This window comes from Suncus etruscus, chromosome 6 (assembly GCF_024139225.1).
Source record: "Suncus etruscus isolate mSunEtr1 chromosome 6, mSunEtr1.pri.cur, whole genome shotgun sequence".
In the NCBI taxonomy this organism is placed as follows: domain Eukaryota; kingdom Metazoa; phylum Chordata; class Mammalia; order Eulipotyphla; family Soricidae; genus Suncus; species Suncus etruscus.
The window spans coordinates 57,159,510-57,183,460 of NC_064853.1; the positions used below are offsets into that span (position 1 = coordinate 57,159,510).

General features: G+C 36.1%; 1 protein-coding gene and 2 non-coding genes across 3 annotated transcripts in view; all 3 read left to right on the forward strand.

The window, feature by feature from the left end:
- The first annotated feature begins 549 nt into the window (after positions 1 to 549).
- On the forward strand, positions 550 to 653 carry LOC126012322 (U6 spliceosomal RNA). Its single transcript, XR_007496837.1, has one exon. It is a non-coding gene; the product is annotated as a U6 spliceosomal RNA (small nuclear RNA).
- A 1,098-nt stretch (positions 654 to 1,751) lies between these two features.
- SLC2A2 (solute carrier family 2 member 2) overlaps positions 1,752 to 23,951 on the forward strand; it is a 45,511-nt gene continuing 23,311 nt past the window's right edge. The window contains exons 1-4 of the mRNA XM_049775567.1: positions 1,752 to 1,782; positions 4,484 to 4,866; positions 17,875 to 18,015; positions 23,527 to 23,792. Of these exons, the coding sequence (XP_049631524.1) occupies positions 1,752 to 1,782; positions 4,484 to 4,866; positions 17,875 to 18,015; positions 23,527 to 23,792 (821 nt within the window). The remainder of the gene's footprint in view (positions 1,783 to 4,483; positions 4,867 to 17,874; positions 18,016 to 23,526; positions 23,793 to 23,951) is intronic.
- On the forward strand, positions 12,649 to 12,752 carry LOC126013080 (U6 spliceosomal RNA). Its single transcript, XR_007497413.1, has one exon. It is a non-coding gene; the product is annotated as a U6 spliceosomal RNA (small nuclear RNA).

The window sequence follows — 23,951 nt, forward strand, 5'->3', positions numbered from 1 at the left end:
CCCTACTCAGTAGAATTTTATACCACACCACACTAGCTAATTCCACCTACACATCCCCTTTTAATAGAGGAATTTGCTGGCTTTCAGGATACAGTTTCTTGTATCCAAGACCCTACACCCCGCCCTTGTTCTAAAACCAGACATCATATACAAAGGAATATCATAGGCCAATATATCTGATAAAAATTGAGGTAGAAATTTCTAATAAATGCTTACAAAAATACAGTAAATTATTACTATAAAGTGAAATTTATTCCTGTGATATAAAAATAGTTAAGCAAATTCCAATCAATTAATATAATGCACTATTGCAACAGTAAAAAAAAACAAAAGTCATATCATCTCAATATATAACAGAAAAAACACTGAACAATAATTAACATTGTCGAAATAAAAATTCTCAATAAACTGGTTACAGAGAAAACATATCTCAACTAAATAAGACCACAGTCATTATCAAACTCTAGGAAATAAACATTTATTCAAAAATAAAACAAGAAAGAGTTGTATAGTTTTATCACTATTGCTTATATAGAAATTGAAACTAGAGTGTTCGCTTCAGCAGCACATATACTAAAATTGAAATGATACAGAGATTAGCATAGCACCTGCACAAGGATGGCATGCAAATTTGTAAAGCATTAGATTTTTTAAGGAATAAACACAGCTTTCAATAAAAATAAAAAAGAAATTGTAACTAGAGCAATTTGAAAAAGAATGGAATGCTATTTAAATTGGAAAGAAGGAGGAAAACTAACACTACTTATAGAAAATATAACTTGAAAACACAGAGCAACTCCAGTTTAAATAAAGTATTTGCAATAATAATAAATACAACAAAGTAGCAAATTAAAAAATTTATGTACAATATATGTAGTGCTTTCATATGCAAATAATAAAGTAGCAAAAAGATTATAAGGAAAATAATCTCATACCATTTATAATTACTTAAAACGAATTAATTTCTGAGGAATAAATTTAACCAAAAAGATAAAAGACCCATACATTAAAATCAAAGACATTGTTGAAAGAAATGAGAAACAAAATATGAATAGAAAAATTAAAAAAATCCAAAATAAATTAAAAATTCTTTAAATGACACATATAAATCATATTATACAGATACAATATAATATCTATAAATTTTCTAATAGCATTATTAACAAAAATAGAACAAAAAATTATTTCATTTTTTTAAAACTTTTTACAAAAAACCCAAAATAGCAAAAGCAACACACAGTGGAGAAACACTCCCAGATAACAAACTGTACTAAAAAATTGAGGCATCATACTCTCAGATAACTATACTACGCTACCATACACTGGAACTAAAACAACATGTATTGAAATTAAAAGCAAACACAAACCATACCAATAGAACATACCAATGGAACAGAATTGACAGACCAAAAATAAAATCACATATAGGGCTGGAGCAGTGATGCAGTGGTAGGGTGTTTGCCTTGCACATGGCTGACCCAGGACCACGGTTCAATCCCCTGGTGTCCCATATGATCCCCCAGCCAGGAGAATTTTCTGAGTGCATAGCCATGAGTTACCCCCGAGCGTCACCAGGTGTGGCCCAAAAATAAAAAAAAATAAAAATCACATATAAATGGACAATACATATGGGCAGCTCATTAAACAAAAAGCACAAGAGCCATGATGGATTACAGAAAATCTCTTTAATAATAAATTAAAAATAAAAATTGTATACCCAACTACAAAACAATTAATCTGTATCTAACAACATGCACAAATTTCTAAGTGAAATACCTGAAAGTAAGGACCAGTGTTATTGCATACAAAAAAGAAAACATGGGCTTGGGAATTTAATCCCAATGGCAAGGGGAAAAAAAGCAAAAATTAACAAATCTGACTACATTCAACTCAGAAGTCTCTGAACAGATCAGGAAACTAAGATAAAATGGCATTTTACTGAGTAAGAAAAGACATTATAGAGACAAAGGATTGACAAACCATTATATATTATATTATATATATATAATATATAATATATAATATATATATATTATTCATTGACAACAGAATAATATACAAATTAATTAATAACAAAATCACAACAATATAGCAAATACATTGATTTAAAAATAGAGCATGCCAGAAAGTATGACAGGCATTAAGGTACTTGCCTTGCATGCAGCCAAATAAGGTCAAATTACCAGTTCCATATACTATGCCCTTGGTATAGTCTAAATATACTGTACAGAGACATGAACAGACCCTGAATTCTACTGTTTATGATCACATTCCCCCAAAAGAAAGGAAAAAAAGTGAGATGTTTCAATAGATTGGTCTCCAATGAAGACATAGAAATGGTCAAAACAGATGAGAAGATAATTATTATATTAGGTAAATACAGGTCAAAATAATAATGAAATCACTTCATAGCTATTCATAGTATGGCTATTACCCAAAAGACAAAAAGAGTATAGATTATAGAAGATGTGGACATAATAGAACAAACTTAAGGTTGAAGCGATAACACAGTGGTTGGACATTTGCCTTGCACCAGGCTGACCCAGGACAGACCTGGTTTGATCCCTGTCATCCCCTAAGGTCCCCCAAGCTAGGATCAATTTCTGAGCGCATAGCCAGGAGTAACCCTGAGCATCACCAGGTGTGGCCCAAAAACAAACAAAAAATAAACCAAATGTTTTGTTTGCTCTTACTTTGTTTTGTTTTAATTTTGTTGTTTTGGGTTCTCTCCAGTATCACTGCAGTACCTCGAAAGCCATAGACCACGAGGGGTCTAACCAGGGTCTAACCAGGTCTCACTATCTCAGCACCCAAAGAAGGAAGTACTTAAAGACCGATGGCAAGGTTGTAAAGTGCTATAACATTTATGGCAAACGGTGTTTCTATTCATCAAGAGATTATAAATAGAAATTCCATGCAATTTAGTCATCCTGCTCTACAGCATGTACCCAAAGATTATAAAAATGCTCATTTGAAGAAAAATATGCACTATGTTCATTGAAACATTACTTTTAATAATGAAGAGTTGAAATTGACCTGAGAATCTAATGATAGAGAATTGAATAAACATAATGTGGTATAAATACACAATGAAATACTATTCAGTTATAAAAAAATTATAAAATTTTGCACTATGCTTCAAAGTGGATTGGCTTAGGTAATATACTTAATAAGTCAGACTAAGAAAGAAACACTATGGTTTCACTCATATGTTGTACATAAATAAAAAGTGGATGGATGCATGTAGTAAAAATAAACTATTTGATATAAGATCAAATTAATTGGTCCAGTGATAAGGGGAATGGCATTTGGGCAATTTGGGTAATAGATGTCAATGAAAAGATAGAGTTAGAATTTTAGTAGTGAATGTAAACAGTATATGTGAGATATTGATATACAATGATATGCACCTAAAATCTTTGTAATGTTTTAAATCAATACCACTTTAATAATTTTTCTAGTGAAAGAATGTAAAGATTCATTTTTCAAATGAATGTTTATAAACTTTTTATTTGTAATGCAACAAACACTAAACAACCCAGATATCCTTTGAATGAATATTATTCAGCAATAAAAACAGAAGAATTATGGATACACTTGGATGCACCTGTAAAGAATCATAGAAAGACAATCTTATAGGTTACATACTGTGATGATTAATCTGCTGCATCAACTTGGCAAGGCCATGGTTGGTACATAGATGTTTGGTCAAACGTGACTCTGGACATTTCCCTCAGGATATTTTGAATAAAATTTACATTTAAATTTGTGGACTTTGAGTAAAGCCAGAAAGTGGATACAGCTAATTTAGTCTATTGTTCTAAAAGAACAAAATGCTGACTTCCCAGAGCTAGAGGAAATTTTTGAACGGGTTGCTTTCAGACTTTAAGTGCAGCCCCTGCAGTTGTAGTTCCTTACAATAAAGCTCTCTATATGAATAGGTGATGGATGGATGGATGGATGGATGGATGGATGGATGGATGGATGGATGGATGGATGGATGGATTCCCTAAAAGACTCTCTATTGGGTGCTGGGGATTGTCTGAGCTCTGCAGAATGAGTGGATGTCAGGTGAGAAATGACCCCTGCCTAGAGAAGTTGTGGGACATGGTCGCAGACCTTAGCAGTCTCATTTAGCTCTACCAGCTGCCCCAGAGAGGCAGAGGTGGGAAAGAGAAGGTGGTAGATCTCCTTGAGTTGCTGCCTCTCTCGTTCCCACTTCATACAGGTCACCAGCAACATTAGAAGAATAGGAATGAAGGACGGAGTGGTGGCACAGAAGTAGGGTGTTTGTCTTGCACGTGGCCAGCCCAGGAAGGACCCGGGTTTGATCCCTAGCAAAAGCAATTTCTGAGTGCAGAGCTAGGAGTCAGTCGGCTGTGGCACACACACACACACACACACACACACACACACACACACACACACACACACACACACACACGGAATAAAGGTCAAAAACACTGCCCTTGTCCTTGGAAAGGCTCACAATTGGAGCTATTGATATCTTATAAGATTAAATTAATCAAGAAGTTCTCAAAAAGTGACTTCAGGGTTCCAAAGCGTGAAGTCAAAGGAACCTGGGCAGAGCAGATCCCCCGCCCCTCCGGCCTCTCTGAGGGATTCTGGGTGCCAAGTAAACCCCCAACACAACCGCGAAGTGCAGCAGCTGACTTCGACCTGCAGGACAGGCGACACCTGCCAGTTTCCTCCATGCGCTCGGCCAGTTTCCTCCAGCCGCTGCGCCCAGTCCACAAGCCGCAGACTAGCAGGAGGATTTATTCCTCCAGGTTTGATCAGCCAATGCAATCACTACTGAAACCCTCCGCTTCCCCCCGAAATATAGTTTCAGCCCACCCCGAAATGGTGCAGATCTGATTCATTTCTCAGCAACAGTCCCACAAAAGACGGGTAAAATCCAGAGGAAGCTTTGTTTAGGTGCTTGCTAGGTCTCGTGTCCAGGTCTAGATCTGGGTTCCGCGTCCCTGGTTAGGGAGGAAGCCGCGAGTGCAGGCGCTTGAGACCCAAACAAAATGGAACAGTTTTGGGGGCAGCAGATCAGATCCTGGAGAAGTTAAAGCACTTCACTCTCAACTCCTTTCACTCCTTTTCACTTTCAACTTTAATCTCTTGAAAGAAACACCCAGCAAGGGTTGGTAAACAGCCAAGAGCACAAAGACCCTCCTTTAGTTCCATGTCACTGGGAAATGACTACCAGGGAATCCTTATCCGATTAGAGACTCTGACAAGTGCTATCCTCATCACCTGCCCAAACTACCCTGAGACTCTCTGCGTGGCTACCTGCTTTATAGTCTGGTCTCAAAGCTGCTGCTTCCCGAAGTGTAACTCTACCACTGAGAGCCCTTCGTATATGTTTGAATAAGTTAATCTGTTCAAACATAATCTGTAAAGTGCTGAGATCAACACCTGGAACCAACCCAGCAAAGCACTCAATAAAGATTAACTATCTTTACTACTAGTACTCTTTCACTCTTTTCCACTAAGGAATTGCCGTGCTGTGTCTCTGCCTTTTCATTAAACCTATGGTTTCTGAGTGACGTGATTATCTCATTCATCTCAGAGCCCGCAACAGTGCAAGGGTCCAATAACCATTTGTGCTTTGAATTGAATTATTTTCTCGGATGTTTTACCTCAGGGGTGTTCGAATGAAGCAAGGTTAGCGAAGGAAAAGGCGAATGACAAATTTAAGTCTCCTTTGCTTCCTCCTCTCTCTATCACCTGTTTGTTTAGAATAATTCATCATTTTCGCTACTCTGTGACATTTGCCCTCTCTGGGAACAAGATCCGGTGGAAGTTCATTGGAACTAGTGACTAGGAGTCAAACACAGTTTAAAAGCAATCCGTTCTGGTATATCTTGGGTCCTTACAGAAACAGCATATTGTATGTTGCCAGAGAATACACAGTAGGACATGAGCTCAAGCCATGTGAGCAAAACATTAATTTGACAATTTCCACACTAATGACTCCAACGAATACCTTTTGTTACAAACTGAATCAATTATAGTAACTGGAGAATAGTAACAACCACTAATTTATGCACTATACTGAACATTTTAGCATTCACTTTTTTTTGTGGGTGGGGGGAGTATATCTCGCAGTGATCCTGGTTCTGTGCTCAGGAATCACTCTTGGTGGTGTTCAAAGAACCATATCCGGTACCAGGAATCCAATCCTGCAAGAAAAGCAACCTGCCCACTGTACTATCTCTCAGACCCCTACACTGACCTTTTTTTTTTGTATATTTAATACGCCCACCAAAAAAGTGTATTTTTACTATTTTATGTTTTCAGGTGACAAAGGCACAGAGAAGTCACTTCAAGTAACTGATTTATTATCAGAAAACCACTGAGGTTCAAACCCAAGTCTTTAAAACTTATTCAGGTCACCTCTGGGTCTGGCAATGTACCCCAGCTTTAACAGAACTATACTGGTACTCTGTCTGCTAAGCAGATGATTTCTAGATGTTTTTAACTCTGTTTTTAGGATGTATGCCAGCCCAAGATATCTCATATTCTATAAAATTTCCTCTTTTTACCTATGCTCAGTTATGTCACTCTAAGCACACCTTAATATAACACCTAAGGAACTGTTCCTGTTTAATTTCCTGGTGGAAAAAAAGGCATTCAAGTCACTGACCATTGAAGGAAAGTATTTATCGATTGGATTTTCATCATTCTCTAAGATTAGAATTGGAGTTTTAGGCTTTGCTCCTCCTCCCATAATGTATAACTAGTAAGAGTCCAGAGAAAGAAGCACAGCCTGAGCAGTCTGAAAATAGCTCATAGACAACAGGACCTGGAATTAAGAAGAGGAAATCCCAACTCATAAAAATGACAAGAGATAAGGTAAAAAAATAACCTTATGTTTATTCTGAACCTGACCTTGAGACAATCCGTAAGAGAGAGTCAATCAAATTAGTGGGTATATTGAGGATCTGTAGGTGTTTAGTGAAGCTACCTCAGTTCTAAATTGCTTTTCTTTGTTTAGTCAAGTCCTATTTAAATTGGCTGCTAAAAACTCTTATTTCTTATTCAGTAATTGGAGTTTTAAGGATGTTTGTTTTATTCTCTGACTAATCCATGTAACTTTTCCAACAAGCAATTTTGCAAAATCTGAAGTACATTTATTTTAGTTTAAATGACATCTTACTAAGAAATTATTTTTCAAAGGCAGACTAATTGGAGACTACCTAATGAAAACTTCTTGAAAATCTTTGAAATATTCAAAAATGTCAATGCATGAGAAATATTCAAAAATGTCAATGCATGAAAAAAGAAGTTGGACAAATAAAAGGAGATTAAGAAAAGCAGACAATAAAATGCAACAAGTGTTTTTATGTAGAAAGAAAGAAAATAGCTCTATGTAAGTGGACAAATAATAAATTTTAAAATTGACTGATTATTCAATATTAGTTGCATCTATTACATTTTTTAGGGGAAAATGGCTGCAACTTGATCTGTGAGTATGTGTTTTCAACTCGTAATAAAGTAACACAAATTTCTGCAATTTATTTTCAAATGATTCAGTCAGAGCAACACAGAGACACACAGTAATGCACTGCTGTAATTCTCCACTAAGAATGAACATAGTGAAGATGTTCAAATGTTCACTGAACTATTTCAATTTTCCAGGAGATATGACATGTTTCAAAACTAAAAAAAAAAAAATTAAAAATTGAAGTATAGTGTAGTTTTCTGTTTCCTCCTTCAAAGTTTCCCCTACCTGCCTAATTCACCTTTATACACAACACAACACAACACAACACAACAAAATGGTATGCCCAGTTCACCTCTACTTACAACACAACAAAATTGTAATTATGTTCAGCTCAAGTCACAATTGATAATTATGTGTCCAAGTTAGGGACCTATTAAACTCTAGTCTTTAGCATTCTTTTAAGTCAGTAAGTGACAACTTACTTGGGACTTGGGAACCTGGGCTTTGCGAATATCTGAGATTAGGTATGGGGTTGTGATGATGCTACTTATCTGCTGTGAGATGAAGGTTGTTATTCCACTAAGCTTATACCATGATGAAAAAAATTTTTGATTATAATGTAAGAAAATGATATGGAATAAATAGGATTGAAATAGTTCTTTAGGGTCTGTCAGTAATGAACGCGATGATATTAAAATATTTAAATGATGGGGCAGTGAGGTGGCGCTAGAGGTAAGGTGTCTGCCTTGCAAGTGCTAGCCAAGGAAGGACCGCGGTTCGATCCCCCAGCATCCCATATGGTGCCCCCAAGCCAGGGGCAATTTCTGAGCACTTAGCCAGGAGTAACCCCTAAGCACCAAACGGGTGTGGCCCCAAAAACTAAAAAAAAAAAATTTAAATGACAAACATTTTAATGTTGAGTATTACTATATGTACATTTAAGTATTAAGTATTTATAAGTGTTAAGTGTTTATATAATGTATTTAATGGATAGTGAGGACTTTATAATTTCATGTTCTGTTGTAAAATTTGAGGTATGTGCATGTGTCAACTTTTCAAATAAATTGCATTCATGTCGGAATTAAATCTGCTGTAGCCACATGTTAGAGCCAGAATAAAACTAAAGTATTTGAAGACAGACAAATTAAAACAAATATTGATTTCATGATTATATAGGTAATGTGTTATTTTGGAAAGAATTGTAGTTCACTAACTAAAATTAGTTCACTAACAAATGAAATTTAAAAGTTGGAAAGATAGCACAGAGCACAGAGAGTAACTCACTTGCCATGAAGACAGCAGACTCTAATCAAATCCCCAATACTTCATATGGTAGCCCCTGAACACCCAGCAATGTTTGGGTCCCAAAACAAAGCAAAATGTTGAAATTTAGAAGACACTGCAAATGGGAAAGTTGATTACCATTGAGTCTTGCACCTAGCAGGTGCCCAAGCTCAGTTAAAGCTATCATTAAATTGAAAGGAGCATTAAAATATCATGCTGTGGAACTTGTCTTGAGAATGAAGAAAATCAAAATGTTTGTAAAAGAATAAAATCTGATGTAAAATACAATATTTCTGAATGAGACTGAACTTCAAGAGACCACTCTGAATATTCCCGTAAAAGCAATATAGAAGTTACTGGGGATTTTTTTTTCTTCGATGAAAAAACAAGAAGTGGTTACACAAGATTCTCTAAAGTCCTTTCCACTGAAAAATTTTATACTATACTTGATTGGCCTCTGGGCTTTTTTTAAAGTTGGATGTGAGACCACCTTTAAGTTGGCATTTAGAGAGTGGTTGAGTAGAGGATATAAGGTTTTTCTCCCTATGTAGTTAGTGAAAAGCTGATGAAATTTAATTTTTGTTTGTTTAGCAGTGGGATTTAAGACTGAGAATGGGTCTTCAATAGAATATCTGTAATTATTAACTGTGTGTTGGGCAAACCACTTAATCTTCTCTAAGCCTTATCTTCTTCTAAAACAAGAATGATTTCAGTACTGTTTTGAAGGTTATTCAAATAGATGGCTTCCAAATAGGAACCAAATTTGCTGCAACCATCACCTTCACTCATCAATAGATGAAAAAAGTTGTATTATATATACTCAAAGGATTTTTACTCTGTCATCAAAAATGATAAAATCATGCCCTTTGAATGAAAATAAATGGATCTTGATGTGATTATGCAAAATGAAATGAATTATTAAAGAAAATTACAAGATTGTTTCACACATATGTGAAATATAAATAATGGGGTGAGGGTGTACAGAACTATAATGCAGTGGGTAAGGTAACTGTCTTATGCAAGACCTGGGTTCGATCTCTGTTGAGTCAAATGGTCCCACAAACACAGCTAGGAGAAATTGCTGAGCATTGCTGTGGTCCTCCCCACAAATAAATAAATGAATAAAGAAAATTAGCTTGGGGGAGCCGGAGAGATAGCATGGAGGTAAGGCGTTTGCCTTTCATGCAGGAGGTCATTGGTTCGAATCCCGCCGTCCCATATGGTCCCCCATGCCTGCCAGGAGCAATTTCTGAGCCTGGAACCAGGAATAACCCCTGAGCACTGCTGGGTGTGACCCAAAAACCACAAAAAAAAAAAAAAAAGAAAAAAAAAAGAAAATTAGCTTGGGGGAACCAACTAGATTCAACCAAAACTATGGTGGCTATCAGAAGGAAAGAGATTGAAAATAAGATTCAGTAGGACCGGAGAGATAGTACGGAGGTAGGGCGTTTGCCTTGCATGCAGAAGGACAGTGATTAGAATCCTGGCATCTCATATGGTCCCCTGAGCCTGCCATCAGGAGAGATATAGACAGGAGGAACCCCTGAGTGCTGCCAGGTGTGATCCAACCCCCCCCCCCCAAAAAAAAGATTCAGTAGAGATATTTTTTGAGTTTTGTTTTGTATTCTATTTGCTTGTTTGTGTTTTTGAGCCACACCCAGAAATGTGCAGGACTTCTGGCTCTGCACTTAGGAATAAGTCTTGGCAATCTCAGGGTACCTTAGGAAGTGCTGGAGATTGAATCCAGGTTAGCAAGTGCCTTACCAACTGTACTATGTCTCCTCCCAAGTAAAGGTGTCTTTCTGGTGGTAGGATGACATCTGAACTTTGGTGCTAGAAGGGATTTAGTGAGCCTATATACATATATAAGTTATATCCCTAAAATTGTATAATATTGTTTATCAGTGGTTTTAAAATATCATAAACAAATACATGAAAGATCTCTTATATTCTTCAAATTGCTATATTTCCACTTCTATAATATGAGAAAATGATATTATTTCTATAGTAATGACAACACAACTTAAATAGAAAGTAATAGGGCAGAAGCTTTAAGAAATGTCTATGTTTGAATGTTTGTTTTATTATTTTTAAAATAATATAGCAGTTGTTTTAACTTAAATTTTGCATTTAGAGTTGTAGAAAAAGACTGATATATATTTGGGGAGCAATATTTGCTTCAGTCATCACTTTTTCCTCAGATTTTATTCATGTAGTATCCATACATTGCACTGGCATTGGCACTACTTGAACTTTTTTGATTTTTTTTGGTTTTTCGGGCCACACCTATTTGATGCTCAGGGGTTACTCCTGGCTAAGCACCCAGAAATTGCCCCACGGTCCTTCCTTGGCTAGCGCTTGCAAGGCAGACACCTTACCTCTAGTGCCACCTCGCCGGCCCTATTGAACTTTTAAAAATAAAAAGAAGGGAAGCGTTTGCATGTCCAGTGAGTGACAAGGAGAGAACCAGCAGAGGAAGATTCAGGAATAAAATGTGAAGTGATGTCATTGAGCCAACAAAACAGCAAGTGTTTGGAGACTGTGCCATAACAAAAAAAAGTGCTGTGAAGATGACATTAAGTGAAATACATTGTAGCCCTGTGTGTGGTTATCAGCAGAACCTGAAGTTCTTCATAGCCTATACAGAATAATAATTGTACAAATTTTGTTCTTTTGGATTTTTGTCCAGAGACATCACAAAAGTTTTGGGTTTGTATGTATCTTAAATATTACTGTTACTATGGAACATTTATAATTCACTTAGGTCACAATAAAAATTATTTTAAAAAAGGAAAACAAATCCTTCCTTAGGCAGGGGGATATATAACCTGGAACAGGCAGGTTTGGCTTCATCATCAAATTTTCATATTCTTTTCTGTTTAGAAAGATCATAAACTTAGGCTCTTAGTTGTCTTGTCTCCTTTTTCTTTGTGTGTGACCTGTTGTTGTTGTTGTTCTTTGTTCTGGGCCACACCCAACTGTGTTCAGTACCCCTCAGCTCAGAAATTACTACTAATAGACTCTGGGGACTATATGGGATACCAGGGATCAAACAGCATTTGGCTGTGTGGAAAGCAATTGCCCTACCCCACTGGCCCCCTAGGTAGATTGTCAAGTAGTTAAAAGAACAGATATTAGATCCAAGGTCAATAAATTACTATCTACAATAATTAAGCAGTATGAGTTATCTTTAAAATAGCACACAGCTGAAGCTGGAGTGATGGCGCAGTGGTAGGGTACTTGCCTTACATGTGGCTGACTCAGGACAGACCTTGGTTTGATTCCCAGTATCCCATATGATCCCCCAAGCCAGGAGTGATTTCTGCGTACATAGCCAAGAGTAACCCCTGAGCGTCACCGGGTGTGGCCCCAAAACCAAAAATAAAATAAATAAAAATAAGATAAAATAGGATACTTGCAACTGTGGGTTCAATCTTTCACACAAAAATAGAAATAAATAAAATAAAATAGGAATATTAATAATGGTATGAGGAGTGTCATTGGCATATAATGGTTCTTCTAAGATAATGGATTACCTCATCCCAAACTCTAATTATATTACTTTACCTGGCAAAAGAAACTTTACAAATACTATAAAGACTCAGAGATGGGAAGATTTTTCTAGATTATCAAGGTGATTCCAATGTAATCTCACAGAATCATACACGGGAAGAACTTCTTTGCCTGTGATCAAAACCAAAGAGAAGCAACATGAAAATTTGACTAGTCCATTTCTGGCTATAAAGTTGAAAGAAGGATACCATTGGCTGAGGATATGCTGGTGACGTAACCCTTCTATTACAAAATGAAAGCTTATCCCCCCATAGTACAGCCACCATAATCTACTATCAATCAAAATTTTTCTACAAAAGCCAGAATGGAAAACAGTATGAAAAATGCTTTTAGTGCTCGCTTCGGCAGCACATATACTAAAATTGGAACGATACAGAGATTAGCATGGCCCCTGCGCAAGGATGACACGCAAATTCGTGAAGCGTTCCATATTTAAAAAAAAAAAAAAGAAAAAACAAGAAAAATGCTTTTAATTTCAGTATGAGTCTTACCAGAGTTACAACCTACAAAAACAAAGACACTAATTTTGTGTTATATAAACCACTGCTTTGTTGGTGATTTATTACAGTTAAAAGAGAAAATTAATATAGGGAATACAATAAGCAGTAATACAAAAAGCAATAGCAGAATACAACCAGAATAAAATTCTGTATTGATATTGAACTGTCTTTACATTGTATCTACCATCAAATTGTCCTAAATGTGTGGTAGATATTATTAGAAAGTGTGTTAAAATCAAAGTGCCCACTTCCCCCTAACAATTTACTTCCTGTAAATAGAATGAAATCACTGTCATTGAATAGAGTTGAAAGAATAAAAAACATTTGAATAGAAGCCACTACTGAGACATTAAATTATAGATGTATAAGTACAATTTAGGATATAATTCAAAATCTCTGGTAATTCCAGATACTGTGTACTTGTACATACATATAAAAGTACACATTACACATAAAATGCCAACTTATATATAAATTGTTTATATGGTTTATGATAGAAATTACATATTACCTATCAATTAAATGTATGGCATATAGTATGTTTTATTTTATAAATATAACCATAAATTTTCTATTTTATATATCAGCTTTTAAATCTTTTCATTCAGAAAAGTTACTGGTAGGGAAATCTACATAAATGCCACAGATACAGCGAGTCCTGAATTAGTGAAAGAGAAAACTTTGCACATTTTAGATTCCTAATTCCTACCTGCAGAGAGACCAATCCAGTAGTAGGTCTGGGCTGAGGCTCACTAAGGGAGAAAACTACTTTTATTAGTATCTTTATTTAAACACCTTGATTACAAATATGATTGTATTTGGGTTTCAGTCATGTAAAGAACACCCCCTTTACCTCCCCACCCCACCCCCACCTGTACTCTAGACAGGCTTTCTACTTCCCTCATTCATTCACATTGTTAGAATAGTTCTCAATGTAGTTATTTCTCTAATTGCACTCATCACTCTTCGTGATGAGCTTCATGTCAAGAGTTGGACCTTTCAGCCCTCCTCTCTTTTGTCTCTGAGAATTCTTGCAAAAATGTCTTTTATTTTTCTTAAAACCCATAGATGAGGGAGACTATTCTGCGTCTTTCTCTGTCCCTCTGACTTATTTCACTCAGCATAATGGATTCCATGTACATCTATGTATAGGAAAATTTTATGGCTTCATTTCTCCTGATGGCTGCATAATATTTATTGTGTATATGTACCACAGTTTCTTTAGCCATTCATCTGTTGAAGGGCATCATGGTTGTTTCCAAAATCTGGCTATTATATACAGTGCTGCAATGAATATAGATGTGAGAAAGGGAATTTTGTATTGTATTTTTGTGTTCCTAGGGTATATCCCTAGGAGTGGTATAGCTGGATCATATGGGAGCTCAATTTCCAGTTTTTGGAGGAATCTCCATATCGCTTTCCATAAAGATTGAACTAGACAGCATTTCCACCAGCAGTGACTAAGAGTTCCTTTCTCTCCACATCCCTGCCAGCACTGCTTGTTTTCATTATTTGTGATGTGCACCAATCTCTGTGGTATGAGATGGTATCTCATAGTTGGGAGAAAACTTTAAATTCAAGGACTCTGTCACTGAGAAGTATTATAATGCAAATTTTCTTGATGAATAGACAATATAATTACTTCGAGCATGGCCATGATTTCCTGATTGGTTAGCCATTCTTCACTGAATAGGGGTATTTATTCATAAAAAAACAAATGGAAGATTTTATAGGAGAAATGGCATGGATCATACACACAGCAATTAGTACTAGAGTGGGAACTGGAATTCTTACTGATAAAATCCTTCCTTCCTTCATTCCTTCCTTTTCTTTCTTTCTTTCCTTTCTTTTTCTTTTCTATCTGATTTTTAGGGCCACACACAGCAGTGCTCAGGCTTTTCTAGCCTTGTTCTCAGCCATGTCTTTTGTCTGTGCTCAGGTTTCTTGCAGGCAATTATATTAAATCATGTGCTATCCCTCTGGCCCATAACTTGTTCTTTCATTTAACAAAGTTCTACAATATCCCATGTTATTTACTTAAAATTTAAATTGTGTAAATATTTACAAAATTCATTTTATAAAGTCTCTAATAATTTAAATGAATTAAAAACACTCTTGCTTGCTTTTTTTGGATTTCGGATCACACATAGTGATGATCAAAGCTTTCTCTTAGCTCTGTTTACTCCTGACTCTGCTCAGGGATATTGGGGGACCATGTGGGATGCTAGGGATTGAATCTATGTCGGCCTTGTGCAAGGCAATTGCCCTACCCAATCTGGGCCCTCTGTAAATAAAAACACCTCTTTTTCTAACCTTATATTTTATCTCACAGACCATCCTGTTGTTATTTGTTCTTCAGGAAAATATTCTATAAAACACACATAAGATGCACATATCAAAGAATACTCAGCTTTTAAAATTATTGAGAGTTGAAATTTCATTTTCCTTCAAATTAAGTCAGTACATAACAGTATCATTATTATTTAATAGCTGATAATTTATTGTATGTATTGTGATATTTTTAAGTTTCTTTCTATAGATTTTGATATTACACACAATGCTGCATCAAATTTTCGGGGGGGATATTTTGGGTCACTCCTGGTGAAGCTAAGGGGTTACTCCTGGATATGTGCTCAGAAATTGCTCCTGGCTTGGGGGACCTTATGGGATGCCAGGGATAGAACTGGGTCAGCCATGTGCAAGGGAAACGCCCTACCACTGCACCATTCCTGCAGCCTCTGCATCAAATATTTTTGTATGTGTTCTACATACATTTAATTTCTCTAAAGTGGTTAGGCACATAACTGTAAATTGTAGAGAGTAATTTTTTGTCCTTTCTAGACTTTTTTGGATAGCTGCATGAAGTTAAGCACCAAATAACATCCCCTAATCCACAATTGCTTTCATTCATTACAAATTCTAAAAATTTTACTCACTTGGATATTAGTGTGAATTATGATAAAATCTGACTAATCTGTCATAGAGGACAGTTGAAGTGTTATATCATAGCAATATCTATGCAAACTACCCATCTTTGTTATTGATGTTTGATTTATTTGTAAAAATAATTTAGTATTATAACAGTGATTTGCCAGCTTGTTCATAATACAATTATTTCAGGCATCAGATGGTTAAACACACACACCAGTGTGACCTTCCTTTCATCAATATTCCCAATTTCCCAACCACCACCATAGCCTGATTCCATGCAGGCACAGACAAATTTTCTTCCTATTGCTTGTTACAACACAAAAGCAAATGGAATTATCAAGACTTAGATCAATAAGGGTTAATTGAAAGAATTGTTCTATCTTTCCATACTGTTACTAAAGTCAGTGTCTGAGAATTTGCTGGGCTGGTGTTGTTAGTTAAGTCTTTGTTATTATTGTTTAGGCTCACCTAAATTGATAGATTTTTATGTAACTTCCCAAGCAGATTTCCTGTGATACTACTGGGCTGACACTACTATAAAATATTGAGGTGTTGTGCTACCACTTACCCCAGCACAGTCAAGGTGAATATAAATCTAAAATAAATTTGGTGGTTTGGCAGTTTGATAAGGCTGTATTGCAGAGCTGGGCTGTTTCTGATGCAGAGTATAATGTGTGGTCCTGGACTATTGTGGGTAATGCAGAAAAAGGGAAATTGCCTTACCCAATCTGAGAATATTATAGAAGTATCAGCTATATGATTAAAATCAGACCTCGATAGCTAGAGATCTTGGCATTTGCACAGGTCATAGGACAAAGTCTAGGATAGAGTCTTTCTTTACAGTTCTAGAAGTTCTGTTCCATCATTGTTGTTGTAATCAGTCTTCTGTAAGAAGTGGTCTTGGTTTTTTCTCAGATCTTAAGCTGAAGCCTAGGATAGAGACTTCATTATGGTTCCAAAAGTTCTGTTCAGTCTCAGTTGTCAAAGTCAGACCTCTGGAATTAGAGATCTTGATTTTTATACAAGTCCTAGGCTACAGTCTAGGGTAGGGTCTTTCTTATTGGTCCCAGGATAAGTTCTGCCCAGTCATAGTTGTCAATGTCATTCTTCTGTAGTTAGTGCTCTTGGTTTTTGTACAGATCAAAGGATGACATGTTTTCTGATTTTATCTTACTGTTAGGTAATAAGATAGGACTAGCTGCTCTTAGATCAAGTTGTTGTAGTTTCCTTGTCAGGATGTCATATCAAAACTGGAGCAAGTTGGTGCCAGAGTGGTATTAGGAATTTCCCAGGGGGAGTTTGGTTCCTTGGTGTTGTTGCAGGAAACTAAATAAAATAAAATAGTACCAGGACCAAACAGCCCTATAAACATTTAGTGGAAATAAAAATGATCAGACTTAAACACCAATACCAAAGTTAACAACAGAATTGACACACCGTCTACAACAAGCTATACACAGAGGAAAACAGCTACATTAGCACTCCAGGGTGGGCAAAGGAGAGAGATATGGGACATGTGCTGGGAAAAGAGGGTGGAGGGAGGACAACCCTGGTTGTGGAAATGGCCCTGATTCACTATCATTATGTACCTTACATATTTCTGTGAAAAATTGTTATTCACTTTTGGTCACAATAAAAATTATTAAAAAAAAATAAAAGAAGCATCAGCTAGAGCAGACAACATGCAAGAATTGGCAGTCATTATTTATTTTTGGAGCTTGGTAGAAGAGCTGGATCATTTTTCTGGTTTTTATTTTTGTAGTTGACTTCAACCTACGATACAAATGACCAAGTTTTTATCTTGGTAATTTTCATTTGTCAGCAGCAAATCTAGTTCTCATTTCCCCCTAATTTTTAATCAGATATATGTATACGTAAATTATGGATCATTATAGAGAGAGGCATACAGGGGTTGTGTGGATGCTTCCCTGGTAACAGCCGTCTTAATTTATTTTCAGCTTTGGCTATGAAAGGGAAATGATAGATGGCATGCATTCACATTCTCTTGCATTCCCATTGAATGAAACTTCTGGGGCATGTGCACTTTGCGAATTAGTGTCAGGGTTAAAACCAGCTTCTGAAGCCTGTCAGAACTCCCAGCCATAATCTGAAGGAAATAGTGGATAGCTGAAGTTGCCTGCTGTTTCTCTCCACTGTGCTCTATTCTCTCTGCAGATCACCGGGACCTTGGTTTTCACTGTCTTTACCATCATGCTGAGTTCCTTCCAGTTTGGATATGACATTGGTGTTATCAATGCACCTCAGCAAGTAAGTTATGTGATAAGCAATTTAAGTCTCTTCTTGGCAATTTCTTGTGTTTTGTCACTATAATTGCCTTTGGGATTTGCGGGTTGCTTGTGATAAATCTCTTGTAAATCTTATGGGTACTTATTTGTATGTTATTTCCCTTTTTTGATCTTGCTGCTTTCAGTATTCTATCTCTGTCTGTGGGTTTCATTGCCTTGGAGTGTTTTTCTTTAGACCTCTTTTAGCTGGTACTCTTTGGACATCCAGGATGTAATTAATTTCATATACTCTTCAGCCCTGGAAACTTCTCAGCAATGATGTTCTTGACTAATCAGCCATCTTCTTCATGGGAGTTATCTTCCTGGGTCTCTGGGACTCCAATGATTCTTAGGTTGTTTCTCCTGATTTTAATCCCAGAGTTCTAGTTTCATCTGTATACTTTCTGTGAGGCTCTTTTCCAACCTCTCCTGTTGTATGGAAGTGTTATACAGCTCATCTTCCAGCTCACTGATTTTGACCTTAACAGCTGTTACTCTGCTGGTGAGGCTCTCCAGTGAGTTTTCTAATTCACCAACCAAGTTTTCCAGCCCTGATATTACAGATTGAAGTTTTCTCTCTTTCTTTTTTTTATATCCTGTTGAGTCTGACTTGTGGTTATTTTGATTTTTTCTATGGATTCTTTGAGTTCTTTGAACATCCTCTAAATTTCCTCTCGAAAGTCCTCTCTAAAGTGTGTGACTGAAGCAGATTGAATCCCCACTTAACAAATCTCACATGAAATTAAAGACCAATAAATAAATAAGTCTTAATCTCTAACTACTGTTTGCTGAGCTAACAAAAAAATGCATGCTAAGAAACAATGTAACTAGAGATAACTTTATTTTTACTTAAGTAAAATTTTAAAATTAATATATTTAAATAAGGACCATAACTACAAACCTGTTTGTAGTTGGTTTTCAGTCACAAAAAGTACACCCCCATTCACCAGTGCAACCTTTGCACCACCAATAACCCCACCTCCATCCTACCCCACCTCCTTCCTGTCTTCATGAAGACAGGCATTCTATTTCTCTCACTCATTAACAATGTCATGATAGTTGTTAGTGTAGTTATTTCTCTAACTGCACTCAACAATCTTTGTGGAAAGCCACATATCTTGGGCTGGTCCTTTCAAACTTCATCACTATTGTCTCGGTGTATTATTACCATACTTATTTTTAAAATCCCACAGATGAGTGAGACTATTCTGTTTCTCTCTCTCTCTTTCTCTCTCTCTCTTTGACTCATTTCACTCAGCACAATAGTTTCCATGTCCAGCCATATATAGAAAAATTTTATGACTTCATTTTTCATGACAGCTACATAGTATTCCATTGTGTAAATGTACTACAGTTCCTTTAGCCACTCATCTGTTGTTGGGCATCTGGGTTGTTTTCAGATTTTGTCTATTATAAATAGCACATATAGGTGAGAGGACATTTTTGTATTGTGTTTTTGTGTTTATAAGGCATATCCCTAGGAGTGGTATAGCTGGATCATAAGTAAGCTTAATTCCCAGGTTTTTTGGGAATCTCCATATTGTTTCCCAGAAAGGCTGGACTAGACAGCCTAGACTGGACTGCCATCTAGACTGGACTATACTGCTGTCTATACTGGACTAGACTAGACTGTCATCTAATCCAGCCTTTGTAGAGATGACATTTTAAAAAACAATTGAGAGCTTATGAAGTAATAACTCAGAGACCCTAAGCGTACACACATGAAAATGCCAAGACAGCTAGAAAGAGAGTACAGAGTAAGATGCCCACTTTGCAAATGGCCAAGCCAGGTTCAATCCTGAGAACCACATAGGCTTCTTCAAGTCCCACCAGGAGTGACCCTGAGCACAGAGCCAAGAGTATGAAGTGAAGATTAGTTGGATGTAGAAACAAAACAAAACAAAATAATTAAAAGTGCTATAGAGTAAGAGAAAAGATGACAAAGATCTGTGTTTATTTGTTTAGTACCAATTCACTATCAACCAGATATTTTAGTACTGCCTTCCCCAGCTACAATCTTATTATACCCCTTTGAAGTCATGAGTAAAAATCTTAAAGAAAATTAATACAAAAAATAAGAAAAAAGGCAAATTAATTCATCCAGAGCAATAATGTGTGCTTCCAAGTGTTGTTATGGACACTTTATGAGGCTTTTTTCCAAATTGATGACCCAAGACTTTGAGTCTTTACATAGGTCATTCAAAGTAAAATACTAAAAAACTTTTAAATTATGGTCAGGAGGGACAACAAAATTTAATATTCATTATGATGGATATTTTTAATATCAAATCATTTCTATTATTTTTCATTTATTTTAATACCTATTTAATATCCAGTAAAGAGAAATGAAGAAAAATCTCACTATTTTTGGTCTGTACATGCTGAACCCAGACTGAATCCTTTGCTATAACTCAGATTCACAGGGTATTTAAATTTGTGTTGGTTTCTCTTTTTTTTTTGTTTGTTTGTTTGTTTTTGTTTTGGGGCCACACCCGGCAGTGCTCAGGGGCTACTCCTGGCTGTCTGCTCAGAAATAGCTCCTGGCAGGCACGAGGGACCATATGGTACACCGGGATTCGAACCAACCACCTTTGGTCCTGGATCAGCTGCTTGCAAGGCAAACGCTGCTGTGCTATCTCTCCAGGCCCTTGTGTTGGTTTCTTATTTCTTTTCCAGTCTCCATGGCCAAGCATGGGAAGAATTCAAGCCTCTGTCTATCTTCTAAAGATCCATTTCATTTCATCGATTTGTCTTAAAATATAGGACTCCAAGGAAAATATAAGAGACTATAAACTGTGAATGCGTACCAGTCATAGTCCAAAACCTAAAAAGAATAGTTCCTTGAGCCAAAATATATGCACTAGTTAGGTAGCAGATATCACTATGAATGTGGCAGGCCTTGAGAAGGTACAGCAATTTAGGGAATTCTAGTGGGGCAGGGATCTTTTCTTTTCCATGCAAGTGATGACACAGCCAGTATTATAGACTCCTGAATCCTGTTGCTCCATATTACCCTAATTTGGCACTGATAAAATCACTTTTCTTCTTGAAAAACTTATTATATTTTAATTTTAATTAATTGTTTAATGTTAGAAAATTAATCTGAGATTTCCTTTTCTTTACAAGTTCTAGACCCCAAAAATAGGTATCTCCCTCTGGCTTCTGTCATGGTATCCTTTACTTCTGTGTTTAAAAAAAGCTGCTGAAACCCTGGGAACCCAAAAACACCATGCAAAAAATATCTCTGCATTCCTATGTTTATCACAGAACTATTTACAATAGCCAGAATCTGAAAACAACCCAAGAACAGATGACTGGCTAAAAAAACTGATACATCCACGCAACAGAATACTATACAGCCATTAAGAAAAATAAAGTCATGAAAGTTGCTTATACATGGATGGACATGGAAATTATTATGCTGAGTGAAATGAGTCAGAGGAACAGGGATATACATAAAATAAATTCACTCATTTGTGGAATATAAGAAAAATAAGATAATATGGTAGTAATAGCCAGAGACAATAAAGACATTGGCCAGGAGAACCAGTCCATGGTAGGAAACTTGTCACGAAAAGTGATGAGTGCAGTTGAAGTAGAGAAGGGTCCACTTGACAATGATAGTTGCAACTTATCACTCTGGGCAAGAACTGTGTGTAGAAAGGGGATAAAGTGACATTCATGGTATCTCTTGACAATAGTGGAAACCACAGTATCAAAAAGGAAAGAGAGATAAAAGAAGTAAAACACCTGCCCCAGTGGCAGGTGGGAGGGAAACTGTAACATTGATGACAGAAAGAGTACTTGTGAAGAGCAGTGTATATTCTATGACAAAAAAATCAATTATGAATAATTTTGTAACTACAGTGCTTAAATAAAGCAATAAAAACACACAAAAAGATGCTAAATATATCTTTAATATATCATGAATTCCATTTAGTCTCATGGATTTTTTAATTTTTATTTTACAGTAGTATAAGCTTATACTTTTTAAGATTATGTAAACTATACTGCACATTAAAGAAAGTTTTATTTTAAAAATAACCCAAAACTATTCTACTGTGTGGGAAAAACTGCTGAGAACATTTCATTTCAGCCTTTTTTTTCTAATCTATAAGGTAGCCCTTTAAAAAAACAACACACAAGAACATAAGATGAGTTCACTACCTTCTCATTCTGCTGACTTTGTCATAGAGACTTTGCTTGTTTAGCAACCTAGATAGCTACTCCCCAAGTTTTTGTCACAGTCCTTCAACTCAGTATTTCTGGGCAATTATTGCAAGGAAGGACCTGGGAGAAAGTCAGAATAATGTGCTATTAATTTATTACTATGTGTAGAACCTTTGCATCTCCTAAAATGATTATGATTCTGTGGAATTGTGATTTGAACATTGTGTGTTCCATTATACACTGAACTCTAGGAAAATCTTTAAGAGGAATTATACTGTTGTTTGGGGCCCAAATCTGGTTGAGCTCAAGGCTTAACCTTGACTCAGTAGTTGGAGATCACTTCTGACAGGGCTCAGGGAGACAACATATACAGTGCCTGAATCAACTCACGATTGACCAAAAGCAAGGTAAATGTCTTACCTCTATATTATCACTCCTGCCTTAGAACTTCTTCCTGATGTTAACAGTTTCTAGAGGACCAAAGGTTGCTTTATTTCTGGAGTTGATCAACAAACATGATTGTTTTCTCCCTTTTTTTTGGCTCACTTCTATCAAGAATATAGTATTTAGTGTTTGATATTTTTTGGGGTTTGGTTTGGAAATGCTGGAAATGCTCAAGGATTACTCCTGGCTCTGCACTCAGAAATCACTCCTGGCAGGCTCACGGCACCATATGGGATGCCAGGAATCGAACCTGGGTTCATCCCGGATCGCCACATGCAAGACAAATTCCCTGCCACTGTGCTATCATTCCAGCCTCTAGTGTTTGAATTTTGTATAATAACTTTATTTTCACATCTGATATTGCCCCATCATTTCAATAAATCATTTTATATATTTATTAAAATATTTCCTTATATTTATTCAAATTCATCTACCTCTAAGAAACAATGATTTCAAAATATATCTTTTTACCTGAAAATCTACTTAAATAGTTATCAAAATTTAAGTTGCTAACTTAAAGATTCTTATATTTTAAATATATATTTAAAACTTCTCTTTTAAACTCATTTGTCACAACAGACAGCTCATCTCACATTTATAGCCTGAGAGTCTCACATGTGGAGAGCAAATGCTCTCCAGGGCCACAAAGTTATATGAATGCTGTTGGCCTTCTTCACTGATTGTTCCTGTCCTTTTCCTTCTGGTACTGAAAATTTGGGTCTATTTACTATATAATGGTTTACTGTAAATAAATCTATTTATATGTGTATAGTACACTTAAATGATCATATTAAATCCCTAAGAAGCATTCTAAAGGAAGCAAATATCATACAGATTATTTGAAATATTGAAGTTACTTTTCTTTCTTTTCTTTTCTCAGATAATAATATTTCATTATAGATATGTTTTGGGTGTCCCACTGGATGACCGCAAAACTCTCAATAACTATGCTTTCAATGGTACAGAAGAATTGTTACCCACAGACTCAAACCCAGTGGATACAAGACCAACCCCTCAGACTGAAGAAGAGATTTCAGACTCTACTGCCATTGTTACCATGTTTTGGACCCTGTCAGTGTCCATGTTTGCAATTGGTGGAATGATTGCATCATTTTTTGGTGGATGGCTTGGAGATCGACTTGGAAGGTATGTAAATATCAGAAATAAGCTTAAAACCAGAAAAGGTTTTGCTTAGTTTAGAAAGAAATCATCTTTCCTTTTTTGGAAAGTTTTAGAGTGTGTTTTTTCAATCAGGCCAGTTAACTTGTTAGACCAGATAACTGAGAAAGCCATGAAAACAATGTG